At 39.7% G+C, this 19,781-nt stretch overlaps 1 protein-coding gene across 1 annotated transcript; it reads left to right on the top strand.

Annotated features, from left to right (window-relative positions):
• The first annotated feature begins 5,269 nt into the window (after positions 1 to 5,269).
• On the top strand, positions 5,270 to 19,375 carry LOC149286328 (sulfotransferase 2B1-like). Its single transcript, XM_089494204.1, has 6 exons — positions 5,270 to 5,405; positions 5,518 to 5,726; positions 7,266 to 7,392; positions 8,602 to 8,696; positions 16,942 to 17,122; positions 19,260 to 19,375. Exons 1-6 carry the CDS (start codon positions 5,270 to 5,272, stop codon positions 19,373 to 19,375), a joined length of 864 nt encoding a protein of 287 aa, XP_089350330.1.
• The last annotated feature ends 406 nt before the right edge of the window (positions 19,376 to 19,781 follow it).

The raw sequence follows: 19,781 nt of genomic DNA, 5'->3' as shown, positions 1-19,781 counted from the left end.
GGACCATTCTCTGTAAACTCTAGAACTGATGCTCGGTTTGACCTTCAGCAAGTTGTCTTGACCACATCTATATGCCTAAATGTGTTGAGTTGCTGCCATATGATTGGCTGATTAGCTTTTTCTGTTAACAAGCAATTGAACAGGTGTACCTAATAAAGTGAGTGTACATAAAATACACACTCTAACACTATGCATGCATACACACTGAATCTGGCACTACTACAGTAAACATACTGACCCTGGTAGAAATCTGCCACCCCTCTGCCTATGTTCTGCCATTGTGAATCTGGCACCCTATGCTTTCCTGCGGTGGGGCAGTGAAGCAGGTGCCATGAGGCATCCAGCGGGGACATCTAATGCATATTACGTGATCTTCCTGGGTGTCTCACCGCACCCGCTTCTTCATGGGCCCACAGTAGATGTCCCTTGGGGCCCCTCAACAATCTTGAGGAGGAGGTCTTTACATCTGTCACGGTCAGGACTACTTGCCAAGCCGTGACTGTGTGGAGGGCGTGGGCATGAAGGGGTTAATAGCACCAGGCCTCTGGATTTACTAACTTGACCCCTTTAACAAGGCATAAGCTATACCAAATTAACCCCCAAATCCTGCCTGTATCCCCCCAGATAGTCTGCCACCACTCACGATTTTGATACTGGATTCGTGAGAAATCCGAATTAGAACATTTATCTCTATATATATATATATCAACCCACCCCGGGCAACCAACATATATATATCCCGTAGAACTTAGTAACAATATGGTAACGTGTTATCCTCTCTTAGGGTTTGTGGATATCTATACTAGAGCCCAAAGACAGACTTGGATTTTGAATATTTTAATAACAAAAAGACAAAGATTACACAGTGCCACAATTACAAAAACAAGACATACAAAAGAAAAATAAAACAGCAAACAGTTCTTAAAAACAAAAGGGACTTAAACACAGGACCCTCACTCCAATAAGCAGGCCTGTGGGAACTCCTTAAGTCCAGATGGTTTCTTACGATGTTGTTCCGATCAGAGTATATCATGGAGTTCTGCTTTGAGGTCGCTGCATTGTCCCAAAATCAGACTTTTGCAAGCAAACGCCCCTCTGACCACATGACTGATTATATGACACCATCCCCAAGAATCGGGTCCCATCTTTGATGTGCCAATAAGTTATGGTGGGGTAAAGGTGATGGAAACCCCTCCACTTAAGATAGGAATGGAATTCCTATAACTCGGGGTCCTTATCTGTTAGGCCATGAATCACCACAGGGGTCCTTTGGGAAGATGACACCTCTAGCCAGAACAGATACAGAGGGCATGCACAAAGAAACACATTTAAATCAACCTCAGATTAACTCATTGAATGCTTAAACAAAGAAACTTACCACCTCTGCTGGGTTACCCTTCCATGCATCCACTACGTTATATGAGTTAATCATGACAACATCCACTAGCAAAGCCCTCTGCTAACACTTTCTTCCATCCTATGTAGCATCTGCTGTTGGACAGTGTTAAGATATGACATCATATTCCATCACCCTGGCATCATGTGGCACACAGACTGTAAAGGAGGCGTTAATGGTGAAGTCTCCGCCAGTTGCAGCATAAAATGTGTGTAGTTTAAAAAAAAATATGCTATGGTGTCAGGTAACTTAAGTTATTGAACTGCATCTTTAACATATCAAACACATGTCACATGCTATGTCTCCATGTACTACAGCCACAGTAGAGCCACCATAGGGGCTGGGTGTATCAGGATGCAAGCTACTGGAGGTCCTCAGCAATCATGCTCAGTTATCATTCAGTGCTCTTTCTTTATCTTTAAGTACACGTTCTAGCTCAGCCTCTGGGATCTGGGGCAGGTGAGTGAACTACAGCTCACAGTACCTTCCTGAAAAGATCAACTTACTTTATTAGCGTTGGGGAGGGCGCAGAAGAATAAATGCCACAGAAGCTGCTCCTTCCTATCCCCTTCTTACACACCTGTCTATTTTATCTCATAGGTATCTTTAGGGCTTGTCAGTCAAGGCACTGTCGGATACTATTTTGATTTACTCCTGTGGCATTTTTCTTATTTTGATTATTCTTACTTTCTTATATTTTTCTCTACTGTAACTTTACATTTGTCCCTTAAGTACCTTCCAGTCCATACTTCACACTTTCTTATGCCTTTTAATTTAATTTTTTTGTCCTGAATCTCTGAGGCGTCTTTTAATCTTTCTAACTTTGACCGGTCTCTAACTACATTGTTGTATGTTATTTAATGTGTCCTCTTGCATAATAAATACTGTATGAAATTCAATTCCAGATATTGCAAATATCCGAATAGAATACTCACTGCATTCCTGACATACAGCCAAGAAGCTTAGATCTGCCTAGTATCACAGCTTACAGTGAGAGTGATATTCTTACACATCCATTTCAAGGTGAGCCTTTCTTTATTATTCTTTATTTTTTTATTTCCATGGCAACTGGATTTTCATTTTCAGTGCTGAATGCATTATTTTATGTTTTCGGAGCATGAATTGTATGAATTGTTTACCTGAATTATATCAGTATTGGTTATATTTGGAAGTAATTAGACTATTATAAGTGCTTAATCTTTAGCAGTTGAAATGCAGTACATAGTGTAATATTTTATGTATCTATTTCATCAAGGGTAAATAATCCAGATATATGATGAAGCTCCTCTTGCAGAAAGAAGAATAATTACAATGGGGGGGGGGGGTCTTTATATGTATGCATGTGGGTTAAACACTACAATGCTTAGCAAGTTTCAGCTCTAAACAACAAAATTATATTAAAAAATGGATGTCATGACCCCTAAAACTATAATGCAATATCTATCTCTCTATATCTCACTCTCTCTCTCTTTTGGGGGTCTTTATCTGTATGCATGTGGGTTAAACATTACAATGCTTAGCAAGTTTCAGCTCTAAACAACAAAATTATATTAAAAAATGGATGTCATGACCCCTAAAACTATAATGCAATATCTATCTCTCTATATCTCACTCTCTCTCTCTTTTGGGGGTCTTTATCTGTATGCATGTGGGTTAAACATTACAATGCTTAGCAAGTTTCAGCTCTAAACAACAGAATCATATTTCTATAAACTATAATGCGGTCTCTCTCTCTCTCTATATATATATATAGTTTTATTTCAACTTTCATGTCCTCACCTGATACTCTCAAGTACTTGCAAACACCTTGTGCACTGTACATAAGAGTTGTTTTGCTAGTGTTAGCAAGCAAAGGCATGCAAATTTACTCCAGACTGGTTAGTTCAATTAACCTTTAACTCGACTGACAACTTGAATTTTCAGTATGGAGACATAATTGAGCTATAAATGTCAGTCCTATTGCTATACATGTGCTACCTTTCCATTCATTAAGAGTAATGAACAAATCTCCCATTGCATTGATACCTTTGCACAGAATATAGATTGTAAGCTTGGTTGAGCAGGGCCCTCCTCACCTGTTGTCTCTGTAAATCAATTTGTTTGTTACATACTACTTGTTATGTCCTGTCTACCCATTGTACAGCGCTACGGAATTTGATGGCGCTATATAAAACAATAAATAATAATATATCTCATACACATAGTCATTTATACTATCAAACAGTATGGCATGATTTTACTGTGTTTTAAAGATATAGAGCCAAAATTCAATTTGGAGTTTTTAATTCTTTGGCATATAATTATAGAACAATCTCCCATTGAACCAATCTTGACCACAGATGTCTCATGCACTTGATTAGATTCTTTGACCGAGAAGTAGGACTGGACTTAAACCAAATAGCAAGAATACTCTTTGGTGCCCCTTACCCATTTTTTTGCTATTAAAATTGCATTATACTTTTACACAATATATTTCTATATGTTTTAACAGTTTACAGTAATTTAGAAACATTTTCTGCTTTACCATATTGATTTTTCTAACCGTTATTGTGACTTTCATGTGAAGTAATACTTCCCAAAGGCTGCCACAACTAGAAATAATTCACTGCTAACCTGCGCCCTCCCAATTCAATCTCCCCAGGCAGTTGCCTTTGCTGAATGCCATACACAGACACAGGAAACAGTTGGGGAAGTTAAACACTATCCCCTAGCTTCTCCAAAGAACTGGATTCTGCTTGGGGTGCAGCAGTGTGTATAGATGTTGCTATGTCATTCCATGTGGCAATCCAACGTTAGATGGGGGAACTCAAATATCAAATAAGACGTAGAGCTTCTTTACTGGATGGCTAAAAAAACAGGGTGAGCTCTTGTTGGTAGTGCCACAATTACTCATAGGATGTTGGCTTTTGCTATATGTGTAATCACTTTTTTCTTGAGAATAGAGAGTGAGGCTCAAGGAAATGTGACCACACATGTTATTATACTTTATATTATTTATAAAGTGCAGACAGATTATGCAGTGCTGTGCAAAGATGCAAATGTTACAGACAAAGACAAGTACAATACAACAATTGACATACAAGAGGAATAAAGGGCCCTGTTCTAGATGTATTGATATTTTCATTTTCTGGGAGTCAATTCCTAATCCCTAATTACAATTCCTAATTATATTTTTCATTAATATTTAACAGTAGGAGTCTCCTGTGTGCCTTTTTCTTGTCATAGTGGCCCATTGGATGATAGTATGTGTGGCTGGTAGCCTATGTCCAAATTCTTTTTTCCTCCCTTTCCAATAATATTTAAGAGGGAAATCTGTTGGCTTTCTTATAATAATGGTCTAGTAGTAGGTTACAGTCTGCTATGAATCTGTTTTTAACTAAGCTGCTGCCAGGCTGCTAGCAAGTATCTTAAATACCCTCTTTTTTTCCAATAGTATTTCAGACTATGGGGAAAATCTTCTGTGTTCTGCTATATTTGCCTAGAAGGTAAATGTCTATGGGGCTTTGTTGGTAACCAGTGGGCATTTTAAGATGCCTACAACTCCTCGGATGCTATTAGGTGTCCGCATCTTAAATCTTGTCCTTCTTTTGTAAAAAAAATCAATTTACAGTTAAAGTGGAAATAATGAAACTGGTATGTTCTGGTACATAGCCTAATAGGTAATCTCAGAGGTCTGGACAGAGTCCATGAAACTGTTGTTCTGGAAGAATACCAGGGGGAGGGTTAGAAGGTGCCAGCAATGTAGACTCAGAGGTTGATTATGTGCAAAAACACCCCAGTGTCCCATTTTAGGAGGGGTATATGATAACATAACATATTGTATTAAACACAGAAGATTCGGTCTATAATATTTTTTTTATTTCTCACTAGATAATGGCATCCGATCAATTCACATATAGAGGAGTACAATTTGCAAAAATTGTACACTCTGAAGAATCTCTCGACTATGCAGAAAACAAGTTCACAGTATTTGATGATGATGTTTTCAATGTAACTTATCCAAAATCAGGTAAAGAATATACTAACACATGCATACATACACTGGCCAAACTCTGATTCTAGCTAACCCTTTAGATCTGCAACTTAATACTTTAACAAATAAGGGTTTACCTTTCCTACAGGTACTAACTGGATGATAGAGATTTTGAATTTGATCAAGTACAAAGGAGACATATCTTTGAGTAACCAAGTGCCAATTTATATGAGATCACCATGGTATGAAACAGTAAGCGGTAAAGAACAAATTGATGCCTTAACAAGTCCTAGGATAATCTCCTCACATCTACCTTTTCATATGTTTGCAAAATCCTTCTTCAAATCAAAAGCAAAAGTAAGTATTGTGAACAAACAGCAGTAACTTAAATATAGATATTTGAGAGAAGCTACTTCTTTTAATCCAGTGCCCACGGGAGGGATGGAAAAATTCTGCCCCTCTCCCCCCCGCAGTGAAAAGTGCCCTTTTGGCAGCAAACAGCTTGTGGATTAATGTATCTCCAGGCCCCTACCCGAAAATAGGCCCAGTCAGGGTCGGACTGGCCCACCGGGAAACCAAGAGACTTCCCGGTGGGCCAGCCAGTCCGGGGGCTGGTTGAACGCCAGAGCTGCGTGATTCAACATGGCAGATTCGGCCCCATGACCACCTCCGATGCCCTCCTAAAGTTAAAGCCTCTGGCCTGAAGATGTCATGCCGCCTAATGCCTTACTGAAGCTCTTCGTCCCGCCCCCTGATGCTCGAGGGAGTTCCTCGTGTGGCAGTCGGACCCGTGGAGGAGAGCACAGAGCAGGTGGAAAAGTCTGGAAAAAAGTAAAGAGTGGGCTGGCTGGGGCATCACATAAGTCAAAACTATGGAGTTGTGGCTTGGGGTATAAATACACATTGTGGGGCTGGCTGGTGGGCACAAATATACGTAGCTGGTGGCATCAATACACAAGGGGGGAAGCTGGGGTCATCTCATCTCATAAATCAATACTGAATGGAGGGGCAGGCTGGGGGCATAAATACTTATAGTGGTGGCTGTGTTGAAAATATTTTTTTTTATTGTTGTAGCTTAGCCTGTCCAGCATTCTGGTGCCAAGTGGCCAGTAATGTGTATATTATTATATATATTTAGTATAAATAATATATTAAATATAGAGTAACAGTATACATTTTAGGTGCCATAACTTAAAAACAGCAATGTATGTGCTCATCAACATCAAATGAGCACAGTAATACCCTACAAATATAGGTTATGTTTTCAAAGGTCAAAATGTTCCCTTACATAATACAGCATTTTAATGATTGTTTGAGATCACTAGTAAAAGGGGCACAAACTGTTTGGCTGTTTAAATGATCTTCCTTTCCTCACTTCTTTTTTCACTGGATAAAGGGGCCTTTATAGAGTGGTCTCTATAGAGGAATCTGATTTGTAACCATATAGTACCTTTTATGATATCATGGTGATCACGTTGGGTTCTGTATAATTTTTTATATTTTTTTTATTTTACATTTTCATTACTGTTTTCAGGTATGTTATTTTTTTCCGCCAAGAGCAGCTGATCACATGGCAGTCGGGAAGAAGGGCTATATATTCAGGCATTCAAACTGTTCTTCAGCATAACCAGCCCTTGTGACTTTAGCTCCTGGAGCTTCAGATTTTTGTTATTTTATATTTTATATAACAGTGGGGAAATGAACATTCTGGAACAAAAGTACTTATTAAGTAGTATTAAGCCCTGGTGGTCACTTAAGCCACTGCACTTTGGAATTTATACCCCAACTACTGTATGTACAATTTTTACAAAACAAGAAAATATGTCTCAATGCTTTATTGAGTAAAACGGTATATACACCTTATTGCTCTAACTCTATGATGATATAATATTTCAGATCATCTACACAATGAGGAACTCCAAGGATGTATTTGTGTCTAATTACCATTATACCAAGATAGTCAATTACTATGAAGATCCAGAAAGCTTCCAGAAGTACTTAGAAGACTTCTTGCAAGGAAATGGTGAGTTATCGGTATTGTTCTCTACAATTTATACAAGGTTAAAATATATCGAGGAACATTTATTCACTGTAAACATTCCAAGTAACTAAACTGCTAAATCATTGCCTATATTATCAAGTGCATAGAAACAGAAACAATTCAGTTAAAAATCCATTTATTTGTGTAAAAAATAGCAAGCAACTCTCAGATTTATTATCCTATGATTTGCCTGTGAGTTACAAGTGTGAGTGGGAATTAAATTCCAGCTTGCAAAAACTCAGGTTGTATCCCTATGTAGTTGTGAGGTTACTTGCATGCCCTCTCCAAATGTAAGTAAAAATAAATTAATTTACTCAAGGGGTGCAGGAGAAATAAATGGCATGTTTTGGGTCCATTCACCAATGAGCAGGTAGTGGGGGTGAGGGGACATATATTTGGGTAATATACCCCCCCCAGGTTTATTAAATTAACCCCCTGCCCCACTGTGCACAGGGTAAGGAAAGAGTAGGGGTTCATTGACCCCTCCATAGATACTAGGGGGTTCTCTGAACTCTTGTTTGTCTTTCATTCCTTGTATTATATATATTATTTATTCAAACTCACAAAATGTAAAGTTACAGGCTAAACTTATACGCCCTCATAAGTGTTATCATACAAGGGAATGTGGACCAATTTGAGTTAACCCTTAACTCAACTAACCACAACTAACCACTCGACTTAATCAGTAAACCTCAGCATCTTTTTTTTTTCAACCTCAATCACTGTGTACTTTATGTCACTGAATGGATACATTACAGATTTTTCTTTAACTAAGTGATTATTTCTGCTTTGCATCAGTATATTTTAATATATTGTTATTGTTTGTAATAAATTTGCTGTTTGTTACCCCACTGGTTCTCCTCTACCTGGGTATACTTTTTTATGTCACAGAATCATTACTCAAAAATTATTGGGAAAATATTCAGTAGCTAAAAGACAGTAAACATGCTATTGGTAGGTTGAAGATTAATGAGAACCAGGTTAAACAAAGGAAATGTTAATTTTTAAAAATGTTAAAATCTTAAACTGCATGGGTTAAATTCAGAATAAACTAAAATGATAGACCAGGAGGGAGAGCAGATACCACTTACTTACTTACAGGTTTTATTAACTCATTTGATATTATACCATTGTGATGATTAAGTCATACACTACAGTTTAAACTTCACTTTGTTTTTACTCTCTCAATAGCTTTATATGGCTCTTGGTTTGATCATGTCAAAGGATGGCTGCAAATGAAGGATGATAATCGCTTCTTCTTTATTACATATGAACAACTACTTCAGGTAAAAGTAGTGAAAATGACAATTATTGATCGCAATTTACCTTATTTAGGGCCAAGGATAACCCATCTAGTATGTCTATATTTCTTACTAAGCCAATACCTTTTACTTATTTGTGGCACCATTTGTAATTCTGATGAGGGTCAAATCTGTTTTGGGCGACTATATACTGTTTACACTTACAGGTTAATTAGGAAAATGGGTGTTGGATGAAAATAAAATTGATTTGTAATTTGTTATACCTCTCATCAGTCCCATAAGCTTTCAGAACTTCAGTGTTCTTGTCTTCAGATTCCATCTAAGGAAGAGACTTATGAGGTCCTAAAAGTGGCCTAGACTGACGAAGATTCTTCGTGATCGTCTTCGTTTTTGCCGCGCAGCCGCCAAAATTTCAAACAGGAGTGAGCTGATCCTCGTCTCTCCAATCAGCTCACTCTTGTGACGTCACGCTAAGGGTCTCGTCCAATGCCTGTGCTGCTGTTTTTTGAATTCTGAAGGCGCCTTTATAAGACCAGAGCTTGCCTGAGAGATCCATTCATTTTTCGCTGTGACTGCTTTGGCAACACTGCTGTGCTGCATCCGAGCGTTACAGAGAGATTGTTCTGTTCTGTGTGAGACTGGTAAGCCTCAGCCTGCCATTTCTCACAGTGTACTTCATCCTCACTTCAGTTCTACTGAATTAATATTTAATAATAATAATTTGATTAATTTAATAATTTTTTTATTTAATTTGTCATCAACTGTGTAGTGCTGTTGAGTTGACAGTGCCTCACTGGCACTAGGGTGCCCTTGCCCTGGGCTGGCACTAGTGCCTACTGCCTGTCCTGCTTAAATAAATTAAATAATATAATTTATAAATAATTTAATAGAATATATTATTAATAATTGAATACATATAAAATTATATATATATTTGTCAGTTATATATACTATAGTTAGTATAGTATTAGTAATAGTATTCTAGTGTAGACTGTACTGTAGACATTCAAGACATCTACTAGTGTCTAATCTAAAATCAGTAATATTAATAATAAATAATTGAATACATTATAAAATTATATATATATTTGTTATATATACTATAGTTAGTAATAGTATACTAGTGTAGAGTGTACTGTAGACATTCAAGACATCTACTAGTGTCTAATCTAAAATCATTAATATCAATAATTCTATAATTCTTATCTTAATAGTTAATTAAATTAGCTATAAAAAATATAATTAATAATTACTACTAGCTTATAGTTCAGCTAATCTATTAGTACTGGTGCTGCAGCTCTATAGTTTGTGCTTTGTTTTAGCAACAACAAGAGACCAAGTCAACTTTTCTTAATTAATAATATTTCATTTTATTTCATTTGTTTTGCTCACCTCAGTCCATCAGTGAAGTGAACTTGTTGGGCTAGTGAGTGCAGCCGCATAAGTGCTGTGTTCTTTTTTGATCAGCAAGCAGTGACGGTAACTGTTTTGCAAAGATTTTCTCATTTATTTTACATTTTATTTTAATTTTATTAAAAAGTACCCTTAGTGTTTTGCTCACCTCAGTCCATCAGTGAAGTGAACTTGTTGGGCTAGTGAGTGCAGCCGCATAAGTGCTGTGTTCTTTTTTGATCAGCAAGCAGTGACGGTAACTGTTTTGCAAAGATTTTCTCATTTATTTTACATTTTATTTTAATTTTATTAAAAAGTACCCTTAGTGTTTTGCTCACCTCAGTCCATCAGTGAAGTGAACTTGTTGGGCTAGTGAGTGCAGCCGCATAAGTGCTGTGTGTTTCAGCAAGCAGTGAAGCTAACTGTTTTGCTGTGACATTTTATTTTATTTCTAATTTCTTTTCAAGAAAAATTGACTGTGTGACGACAACAACTGTACTAAGCAAAGCTTCAAGCTACTAGCTGTAGTACTAAAATAATTCTAATCTTTAATCTTCTTCATCTATAATATATTATATAATATAAATTCTAATTCATAATCTATAATATATATAAGTCATTCTTTCTAATTCATAATCTATATTCTATCTATAATCCAAAATATAAGTAATTCTAATCTATTAATAATATAATATTATATATAACTTAACCTCACTTTAGTTTAGTGGGCTTGAGAGCGTCTGCCTAGAGTTAGACTAGAATACTAATATAGCTTTAGGTTTAGCATAGTAGTAGGATAGGCTCTTAGGCCCGTGTAAATTCAAAGTCTTTAATTTTTTTATCCCCCATTTTTTTTTTTAAGTTTTTTTAAACACTACACTACACACACAACACAATATTTGAAATGGATCCTCCTTTTGGGACTAAGGAGGGACAAGCTCCATCTACCACCACCACCACCACCAGTTCTAAGATGCAGCCTTTGCGTCAGTCTAGTCGGCCAAGTAGGCCAAGCTCTCGCTTATCATTTGGGGAAGCATTGCTTGAAGGATCATCAAGTAAAGGAAAGGCACCAAAAGCAGGCAGTAGTAGTGCGGCTAGGCCCACAAGCTCTATGTTTTTTTATGGAAAGCCTAAAGCACCAGAAGCACGTTCAAAGTTAAAGGGTAGCACAACTAGTACTTCTACTAGCCCAGTGAGTAAAAAGAAGTGCCTTTTGCCCCAAGCAGCATCTTCCCCATCCACGAGCAGCATGCAAGGTACCAAGCAGAGCCAAATTAGCAGCAAGACTCAGAGGGGTCCCAAACCAAAGCGATCTCATTCCTTTGTAGGGAAAACCACCACCACCCCCACCTCTACCGCCTCTACTACCACTAGTGCTGCACCTACTGTTCCCACCGGTACCGCCACGCCATGTCCTCCTAGTACCTCTAGCAAGCCACCAAGTCCTTACAATATTTTTGTGAAGACAGTTAGAGAGAGGGCTACACATAGTGGAACTCCACCTAGCGAGGTAGCAGGGGAGCCTGAGACTGAGAGGCCAAGTGCAGAGTCTGTTCTTCCTGCTCGCACTACTACTAGTCACGAGTCTCACGACGATATCAGTCTTAGCTCCAGCCTAGCAGGAATTCCATTCAATCTGGCTAATGAAGAACTAGACTATGAGCCAGAGGAAGTAGAGGAGATGAGTGGTCAGGAATCAGATTCCTCAGGGAGCAGTGTCCAAATGACTAGTGCACAATTTTCCCCTGAGCCTCCACCTTCTCCGCTACGATCATCACCATCACCACCACCAGCAGCAGCAAAACCTAGCAAATCTAAAGCTGAAGCAATTAGTAGTCCCTCTATTACCAGTACTGTTACCACCAGTCCCACCACCACTAGTTCTGCCTCTGTTCATCCACCCCGAGCAGTAGGAGCAGCACCCAAGGCACACTCAAGGCTATGCGCGCCCCAATTTGGGAGCACTTTGAAAATGTTAAAGAAGGGCGCTATGGAAAGTGCAAACATTGTGGGAAGCTAATAAGCAGAGGGAAAGTGTCTGGCCATTTTACCAGTGCTAGCATGAAGCATCACCTCAGCACTCAATACAACGCTGTGCTATTGGGGAAAGATGCAGCATAGCTGGTGGCCGTGGGAAAACCCCAACAGCTGCTTCTGAGCCAATAGCAGCAGCAGCAGCTAGTGCTGGCAGCCAGAGACCAAGGCAGGTTGGAGCACTGCATGTCCAGCCCACCCTGGAACAATTTGTGGCATTCCAATCCAAAAGGTCAATGCCCAAACAGCAGGTCAATAAAGTAACGCAACTTATTGGTCAGTTCATTGCTGTTGGAGGGGCATCCTTCTCTATGATCGAAGGGGAGCCTTTCAAACAATTGATGGCGGCTGTGGCTCCACAATATACAGTCCCGTCACGTTCCACTTTTTAGCAGGAACATTGTCCCCTCATTGTATCGGTCCTGTGTTGCAGCAGTGAAAGAGGAGCTTGCCAAGGCTGCTGGTCAGTCTGTTCATTTCCCAACAGATTTGTGGAGTGCACCTAGTGGGCAGCATGCCTTTCTTTCTTTGACAGCACACTGTTGGCAGCCCGGTGTGCCCAAGGAAGCTGCTGCAGCAGGCTACCGATCATTCCTTCTCCATGCAGAAGTGATGGATGAAAAGCACACTTCCCAAAATATTCTGCATGCGATGAGGAAAATGTTTAGCCGTTGGGTGGGAGCAGAGGCAGGCACCAATGTTGAAGTTGGTTTTGTGGTAACTGACGGAGGTGCCAATATGGTGAAAGCGCTGCAAGATGGTCATATTGTTGGTGTGCACTGTGCAGCCCACATCATCCATCTTGTAGTGAAGGCAGCAATGTCAGAAGCAACTAATGTGGCAGCAGTAGTTCTGTCCCGCTGCAGAAAGATCGCTGGGCACTTTCACCATAGTGTTAAGGCTAGCCAACTTTTGAGGGAAGAGCAAGAGAGGTCAGGTCTTCCCGTACACTGCCTACGTCAGGATGTCAGTACACGGTGGAACTCCACGTTAGACATGCTGGAGAGGATTTTGGAGCAGCAGAGGGCAATCCATAATCTTACCTCAGAGCACAATATTGGGATTACATCTCCATTGAATAGGGTGGATTGGACAGTAATCTCCCAGCTAGTGGCAGTCCTTAAACCATTCAGGGATGCCACAGAACATTTAAACTCAAACACTGCCAGTCTGGCCCAGGTAATCCCAGTGTTCTCCCATCTAGGCAGCAAGATGGATGTGTTCCTTGGAAACCGTGAGGCTGTTCAAGGTGGCACTCTACATCCTGACGTAGCAGCCATAGCCAGGAAGCTGAAGGATCTGCTAAAAGTACACCATCGCAAACGCATGGAAGAGAGTCCCAAAATGATGCTAGCGTCCCTTTGCGATCCAAGAATTAAGGGAAAGCTACCTTTGAAATTCAATGTTCTCAGTAGCTACCGGGAGCAATTGGTCAACAAGGTGCGTGACTGGCAGTGTAAAATGGGAATGCTGTCCGAGGAGGGAGAGGTGTAGGAGGAGGAAGAGATTATGTGGTCTGCTACTCCTAGCAGCAGCATCAGCAACAGTGCCACAAGCATCACAACAACACAGCTGAGTGGAGCAGCTGCGTTTTGGGAAGAGGCACTTGGGAGTATAGTTGGACCATCTGACAGAGCTAGCAGCAGAAATGGGAGTAGTGCTGCTGAAATGGTCAAACTTTACCTCTGTAAAGGTCCTTCTGCACCTAATGTTGATCCTCTTAGCTACTGGGATGAAAAGAAGAGTATGTGGCCTGCACTCAAATGGGTTGCGCAGCAGCTTCTATCATGTCCGCCAACCACTGTTCAAAGTTAGCGCGTGTTTTCTATGACTGGAAACATACTGAGTCCACAGCGCTCACGCATGGCACCTCATCTGATGGAGCAGATTGCCTTTCTTAAATTCAATCTGCCCAAGTTGGGTTACCCAGCTCTTAGCTTGGAAAGTTAAATTTTTTTTTCTCTAACGTTTAAGGTAGTTTCTCCCCTGGTTGCACGTGTTTGTGGTGTGGCAACGTCTGCTACCAATTAACGCTAGGGCCTAGTGTCTGGGTTCTGGAAGTCCGCTCCCAAACGCCATGGACTGACAGACTTTCATGCTTTGCCCTGGGGTAAAAACAGGTGAGCGGGTCGTCAATTGCCCACTCATTCAACTTTGCCAATGCTGCTGCTGGTGGTGGTGGTGCCAGCGTCTCTTCTCTGCCAGTTCGCTTCCTGGCTAGTGTCATGCCTCAAATGTCCAAAATGTTCAAGGTAGTTTCTCCCCCTGGCTGCGTCTGTTTGCGGTGTGGCAACGCCTGCTACCTCCGCCGGTGTAGCCAATTTACGCTAGGGCCTTGTGTCTGAGTTCTGTAAGTCCGCTCCCAAACGCCAAGGACTGACAGTGTTTGGATGCTTTGCCCTGGGGTGAAACAGGTGGGCGGGTCGCCAATTGCCCACTCATTCGCCTTTCCCAATGCTGCTGTTGCTGCTGCTGGTGGTGGTGCCAGCGTCTCTTCAATGTCAGTTCGCTTCCTGGCTAGAGTCATGCCCAAAATTTCCCTAATGGTAAGGGCAGTTTCTCCCCCCTGGCTGCGTCTGTTTGCGGTGTGGCAAAACCTGCTACCTCCGCCGGTGTAGCCAGCTTATGCTAGGGCTTAGTGTCTGAGCTCTGGAAGTCCGCTGCCAAACGTCTAGGACTGACAGTTGTTTGGATGATTTGCCCTGGGGTGAAACAGGTGAGTGGGTCGCCAATTGCCCACTCATTCGCCTTTTCCATTTTTCAATGCTTCTGGTGGTGGTGGTGGTGCCAGCGTCTCTTCTTTGCCAGTTCGCTTCCTGGCTAGAGTCATGCCCAAAATGTCCCTAATGGTAAGGGTAGTTTCTCCCCCCTGGCTGCGTCTACTTGCGGTGTGGCAACGCCTGCTACCTCCGCCAGAGTAGCCAGCTTACGCTAGGGCCTTCTGTCTGAGCTCTGGAAGTCTGCTGCCAAACGCCAAGGACTGACAGTTGTTTGGATGCTTTGCCCTGGGGTGAAACAGGTGAGTGGGTCGCCAATAGCCCACTCATTCGCCTTTTCCATTTCCTTTTCCATTTCATTTTTTTTCCGTCTGATACACAACCTACCAAACGTAACACACACAATAACACATATAACACAGTGACATAACACATAAGAAACATAAGACACACATGTGGAATTCACAAATCACAAGGACCTTTCCTCCTGTTATTTGCCCTGGCCTTCACTTCTACACTCACTAGCATTAACGCTATAACTCACACTTCACCCTATAACATTTTTCAATCCACATAGCTGCCAACAGACCCAACTATTTCACTGACAGTCCTGCTTTTTTTCCTGTCCCATCAAATTTAGCTAAACTAGGTATGCTAGTGCACATAGGTATAGCTGGGTAGGGTAGCACTACAACATTAAATAAATATAATAAAGTAAATAATAATAAATATAACTTTAAAATAAAATTCAATAAACCCATTAAAATTAAATTATTATTATTTAGACATAATACATCTTTAACTAAAACAGTGCACTGCTAATAATCTTAAAAATAACCGTACATTAACCCTAAACATTTTTTTAGTTCTTGTCCAACATTTTTCCATTCCCATACCTGCCAACACACCCAACATTTTTGTGGACAGTCCTGCTTTTTTCCAGTCCTGTCCAGTAAAAGTTGGGTTGTTGCAAAGTATGCCATTATAAATAGGTAGCAAATGTTAGGCATGTATTACAAGTGGTCCAAAATCTATTTAAAATGTAAAATAATCCCTATTATTTTATTAAACATCTATTGATGTGTTACTGTGTATGATAAAAACAAAGGAGGCCAAGTTCCTTGGAGCATTTGTCTAGGTCATTTTGTATACAGTACACCTTGGTACGTGTGTGCAACTCTATTGGTCGTTTCGGCAGGGGACTCGCCTGCCATCAATGAATGAGGTGCATTCTGCAGTTCTGCAATTTATTTGTTGATGCCAGACCAGCCCCCTTCCGGCGACCAATAGAGTCGCACACACGTACCTTCACGGTGCAAACGCATCTGCTGCTGCTGCTCCGATGTGTTCTTAACCCCCTATTAACCCCTGCTACGCAGCCGGGAGGAAACGAAGATGAAATGAGCACGAAGAATGGCCACAAATATTCGCCCGAAAAGAAGACAGGAACGGGCGAATATTCGCGGAATACGAAGGGTTTTTTATCTCCGAAGACGAGTACGAAGACGAACACGAAGAGCCCCCTGGTGCCTAAGTCTAATTATGTTAATGCAGACCTGGGACTGCACATACCAGACACCCTCCTCACTGTCAGCAAATGGGATACAATATAACAGATACATTGTACCCAGGGCAGGAATATGGAAGCCTAGTGGCCCTGGCACTCCAAACAATGTAAGTGGGGCTGAAAGCTAGATATGAGCCATATTATAAGTTTTTATGCTCACATAGTCTGCGCCCAGGTGTATCCAGCTGGTGGCCACAGACGTCAACACCTCTGATCTGCCTCTGTAGCTCCCGTAGAAGCAAAGACAAGTGCTGATGTGGATAAAAACTGCCACTTTCCGCTCACAATACATTACTTTTTCTGAAACATCATGGGCATCTTGTGACTCCACAAAGCTTATGCTATTCACATCTGTAGAAACTGATATGCCAGAAGAAGATGGCCATGTTCTGCCTATTTTGGAATGTAGGCAATTTCCTTGCCTGGCTCTATTTCCAAAAAAATATTTATATATATATATAAATATATAGTACAGTATACTGTATATTGTCTTTGTATTCTCCCTCTCCTTTTCATTCTATATAAGTAGACTATCAATGATTTGCTTCATTTTCAGGACCTCAGAGGTTGTGTGGTGAGAATCTGTGAGTTTCTAGGAAAAGAATTAGAAGATGAAGCTATCGACTTAGTTGTGGAACATTCTACCTTCAAATCCATGAAGGAAAACAAGATGTCCAACTGGTCTATGATACCTAAAGATGTACTTGACCATTCTAAAGGTTCCTTCTTGCGCAAGGGTATTTATCATACTATACAATTTATAGCAGTACTGAAACACTTAGGAAAAGTGGGTAGTGATCTGTACCTGAGCTTCAAGGCATTGTTAGATTTCCTTTCATGTTTCGGTTTATATAGGGAAGATCAGTATGCCAGTTATTACAACACTATGAAGAAATTAAAGAATTTCCTTTGGTCTTGTGGGAAATCCTGCAATGCTTTTGTACCTAGAGCTCCTATTACAATGTAGGATACATATATAGGTATACTGAAACATGGAGTTTGGTTAAAAAAATGGCATCTTACCACAGTAAAATGTTTATTTTATATGACGATTCACCAAGAAACAAATCATTATATTATTATATTACATACATTTTAATGAACTTGAATTTGATGCCAGCTTGGTACAATTCTGAGGGTGATCTTACAATAATACATTTAATTTATATATTTATATACTTAAGTTGACATCATTAAAATTCACTAAATGTGCGTGCATCCAAGTCAGATATTCCACATTAACAACTGGTATTTGCTAAGTGGCATTAACTGAAATCAACACAAGCAGCTTGATTTTTCAAATAAAAAACAAATACATAAAAAGAAACAAATATGGGTACCACTTTCTTTCCACATCACATGTATTGTGACATAAAGGTAAAAAAATTAGGGTAATAAAAATAAATTTGGGGGTATAGAGCCCTCCAAACTCACTCTAAGCTGGTTCCAGGGGTATGGAGTGATTTAAATGTAACAGTATTAACATATAAGGGAAACAGAGTCTAATTTCGCCACCCCTTGCATGACCTTGTCTGAAGTAAGCAAAATGTAAAGTTACATGGACTTCCATCTACATGCAAGCTGAAATCACCAACTATCTTTTAATGTATAAACCGTAGAACGTGAGAAATGTGAAACCAAGTGTCAAAAAGTGAAAATAAAGAAAAAAATATAAATTACTTTCCTTTCTTGAGATCGGGTTTTTAGCTGCAGCCCTATATACACTCTCCACGGAATGTAGAAAAAGGGAACACAAATTTGACTTCTGTCTAGGGGCGCTTGCAAACCCACGATCCAGAATAACTCATATAAAAAATAAAAAAAGGAAAAAATAGTGTGATACAGTAACAAATGTAACTCCGGCACAACACTTCAATGAATACACTCACAATGTGAATGGATCTTTGGCGCGTGTATCAAAACCACTCCTCGGTATATGTGTTGATTTCTTGGCTCCACGTGTATGTAAGACAAGAGATATCTGATAGGGTGATACCTTTATAATCTGTATGTGTGCTATAAGGTAATGCACTCACATTTAGTTGGAAGATGTCAAGCTCGTCTGGTTTGTTGTCCTGGAGTGGAGCCGGTCTCTTGATGAAGTTCCTGGGGAGGCTTTGTTTGGATTCCACGAGAAGATTTCTTCAAAGATCCAGTGTGGGTGTTGGTAAAGTGCAAGTGCTATCTATAAATAGTGTATGTTCAGTAGTTTATGAACTGATAGTGTGTGCATTAAATAGATCAAAGGATACCAGGTTGAATAAATAAATAAATAATTTAATCTGGGACCAAGCCCTTACTAAACCCTGGTCGGCAACTACACCATATAGGTGTTTACAAAGTTGTCCGAACGGGATAAAAAGTAATGTAAATAATATAAAAAATGTAAGTAGAATAAAACAATTTGAAAGACGAAATGAAGTCCAAGGTAAAACAATCCTCAAAGTAAAAACAATCCTCAACGCGTTTCGCCAGGTAAAAAGGCTTCCTCAGGAGGTATAATAGTGACCAAATGTATAAACCTTGGTGACTATTAAACAGCTACATTCAATAACTTAACCTTATAAGCAGACTTAATGGTTCTTTATGCTTCCAAAATAAATCCCGCTCTAATGAACCAGGCAGTAATGTATAAAAAAGAAAAAAAATCTAAATCATGAGAACATTAACAAGATCAAAGGGCTTTGAATTTGCAAGAACATGCATCACTTGGGAGTTGCCCAAAAAATATTGAATTTACTAATTTCTATAAACTTTGAGTTACTACGTAAGTTTAGAAAAGGCAATTTTGTGAATTTTGTTGCCACTATTGTTCTTTAACTGTCTAGTTCATGCTTACTTCACTGATTATTTTACTTGTTTCTCTGTTTGCAGGAGTCTCTGGAGACTGGAAGAATCATTTCACTGTAGCCCAAAGTGAATATTTTGATAACATTTATCAAGAAAAACTAAAAGATTTTGACTTCAGTTTTGTTTGGGAAGAAAAATGATGTTCTCTGATACTTAAATACTTTTCAAGTGAATGGACCATTCTCCTGCTGTAAAATTATGTATCAACTGTGCTAATCTTATGGTCAAACTGTACATTGCCACTGTTATGTTATTGCACTATTGCTATGGAATTTGCCGTAAAGCTATAAATAAATAAGAAAAAAAGTAATTGTCAATTGCAATACATGTAATAAAAAACAAACCAACAGATATTATTATGTGAGATATGTTCATATAAATTTATGAATGGAAACAAAACAGTTTTTCAAAAAACTGGGACATTGATTTTTCTTCACCTTCTTGGGCAAGTCAGAAAAGATCAGAGCATCTTCCTAACAGCCCGTACTCCCCATTGATCACAAAAGTGGGACAGTGAGGCAGCTACCTGGGGCAGTGCCTTAAATT

Source organism: Sceloporus occidentalis, unplaced genomic scaffold (assembly GCF_023333645.1).
Source record: "Sceloporus occidentalis isolate IW3139 unplaced genomic scaffold, rSceOcc1.0.p SCAF_70, whole genome shotgun sequence".
NCBI lineage: Eukaryota > Metazoa > Chordata > Lepidosauria > Squamata > Phrynosomatidae > Sceloporus > Sceloporus occidentalis.
The sequence above is the reverse complement of the archived record's forward strand: the minus strand, read 5'-3'. Positions and strand labels throughout refer to the sequence as shown.

Excerpts from the sequence above, each read along its gene's own strand:
- LOC149286328 (XM_089494204.1), top strand. The coding sequence starts at position 5,270 with ATGGCATCCGATCAATTCACATATAGAGGAGTACAATTTGCAAAAATT. Across the intron at positions 5,406-5,517 it reads TGTAACTTATCCAAAATCAG|GTACTAACTGGATGATAGAG; the intron begins GTAAAGAATATA and ends CCTTTCCTACAG. Across the intron at positions 7,393-8,601 it reads AGACTTCTTGCAAGGAAATG|CTTTATATGGCTCTTGGTTT; the intron begins GTGAGTTATCGG and ends CTCTCTCAATAG.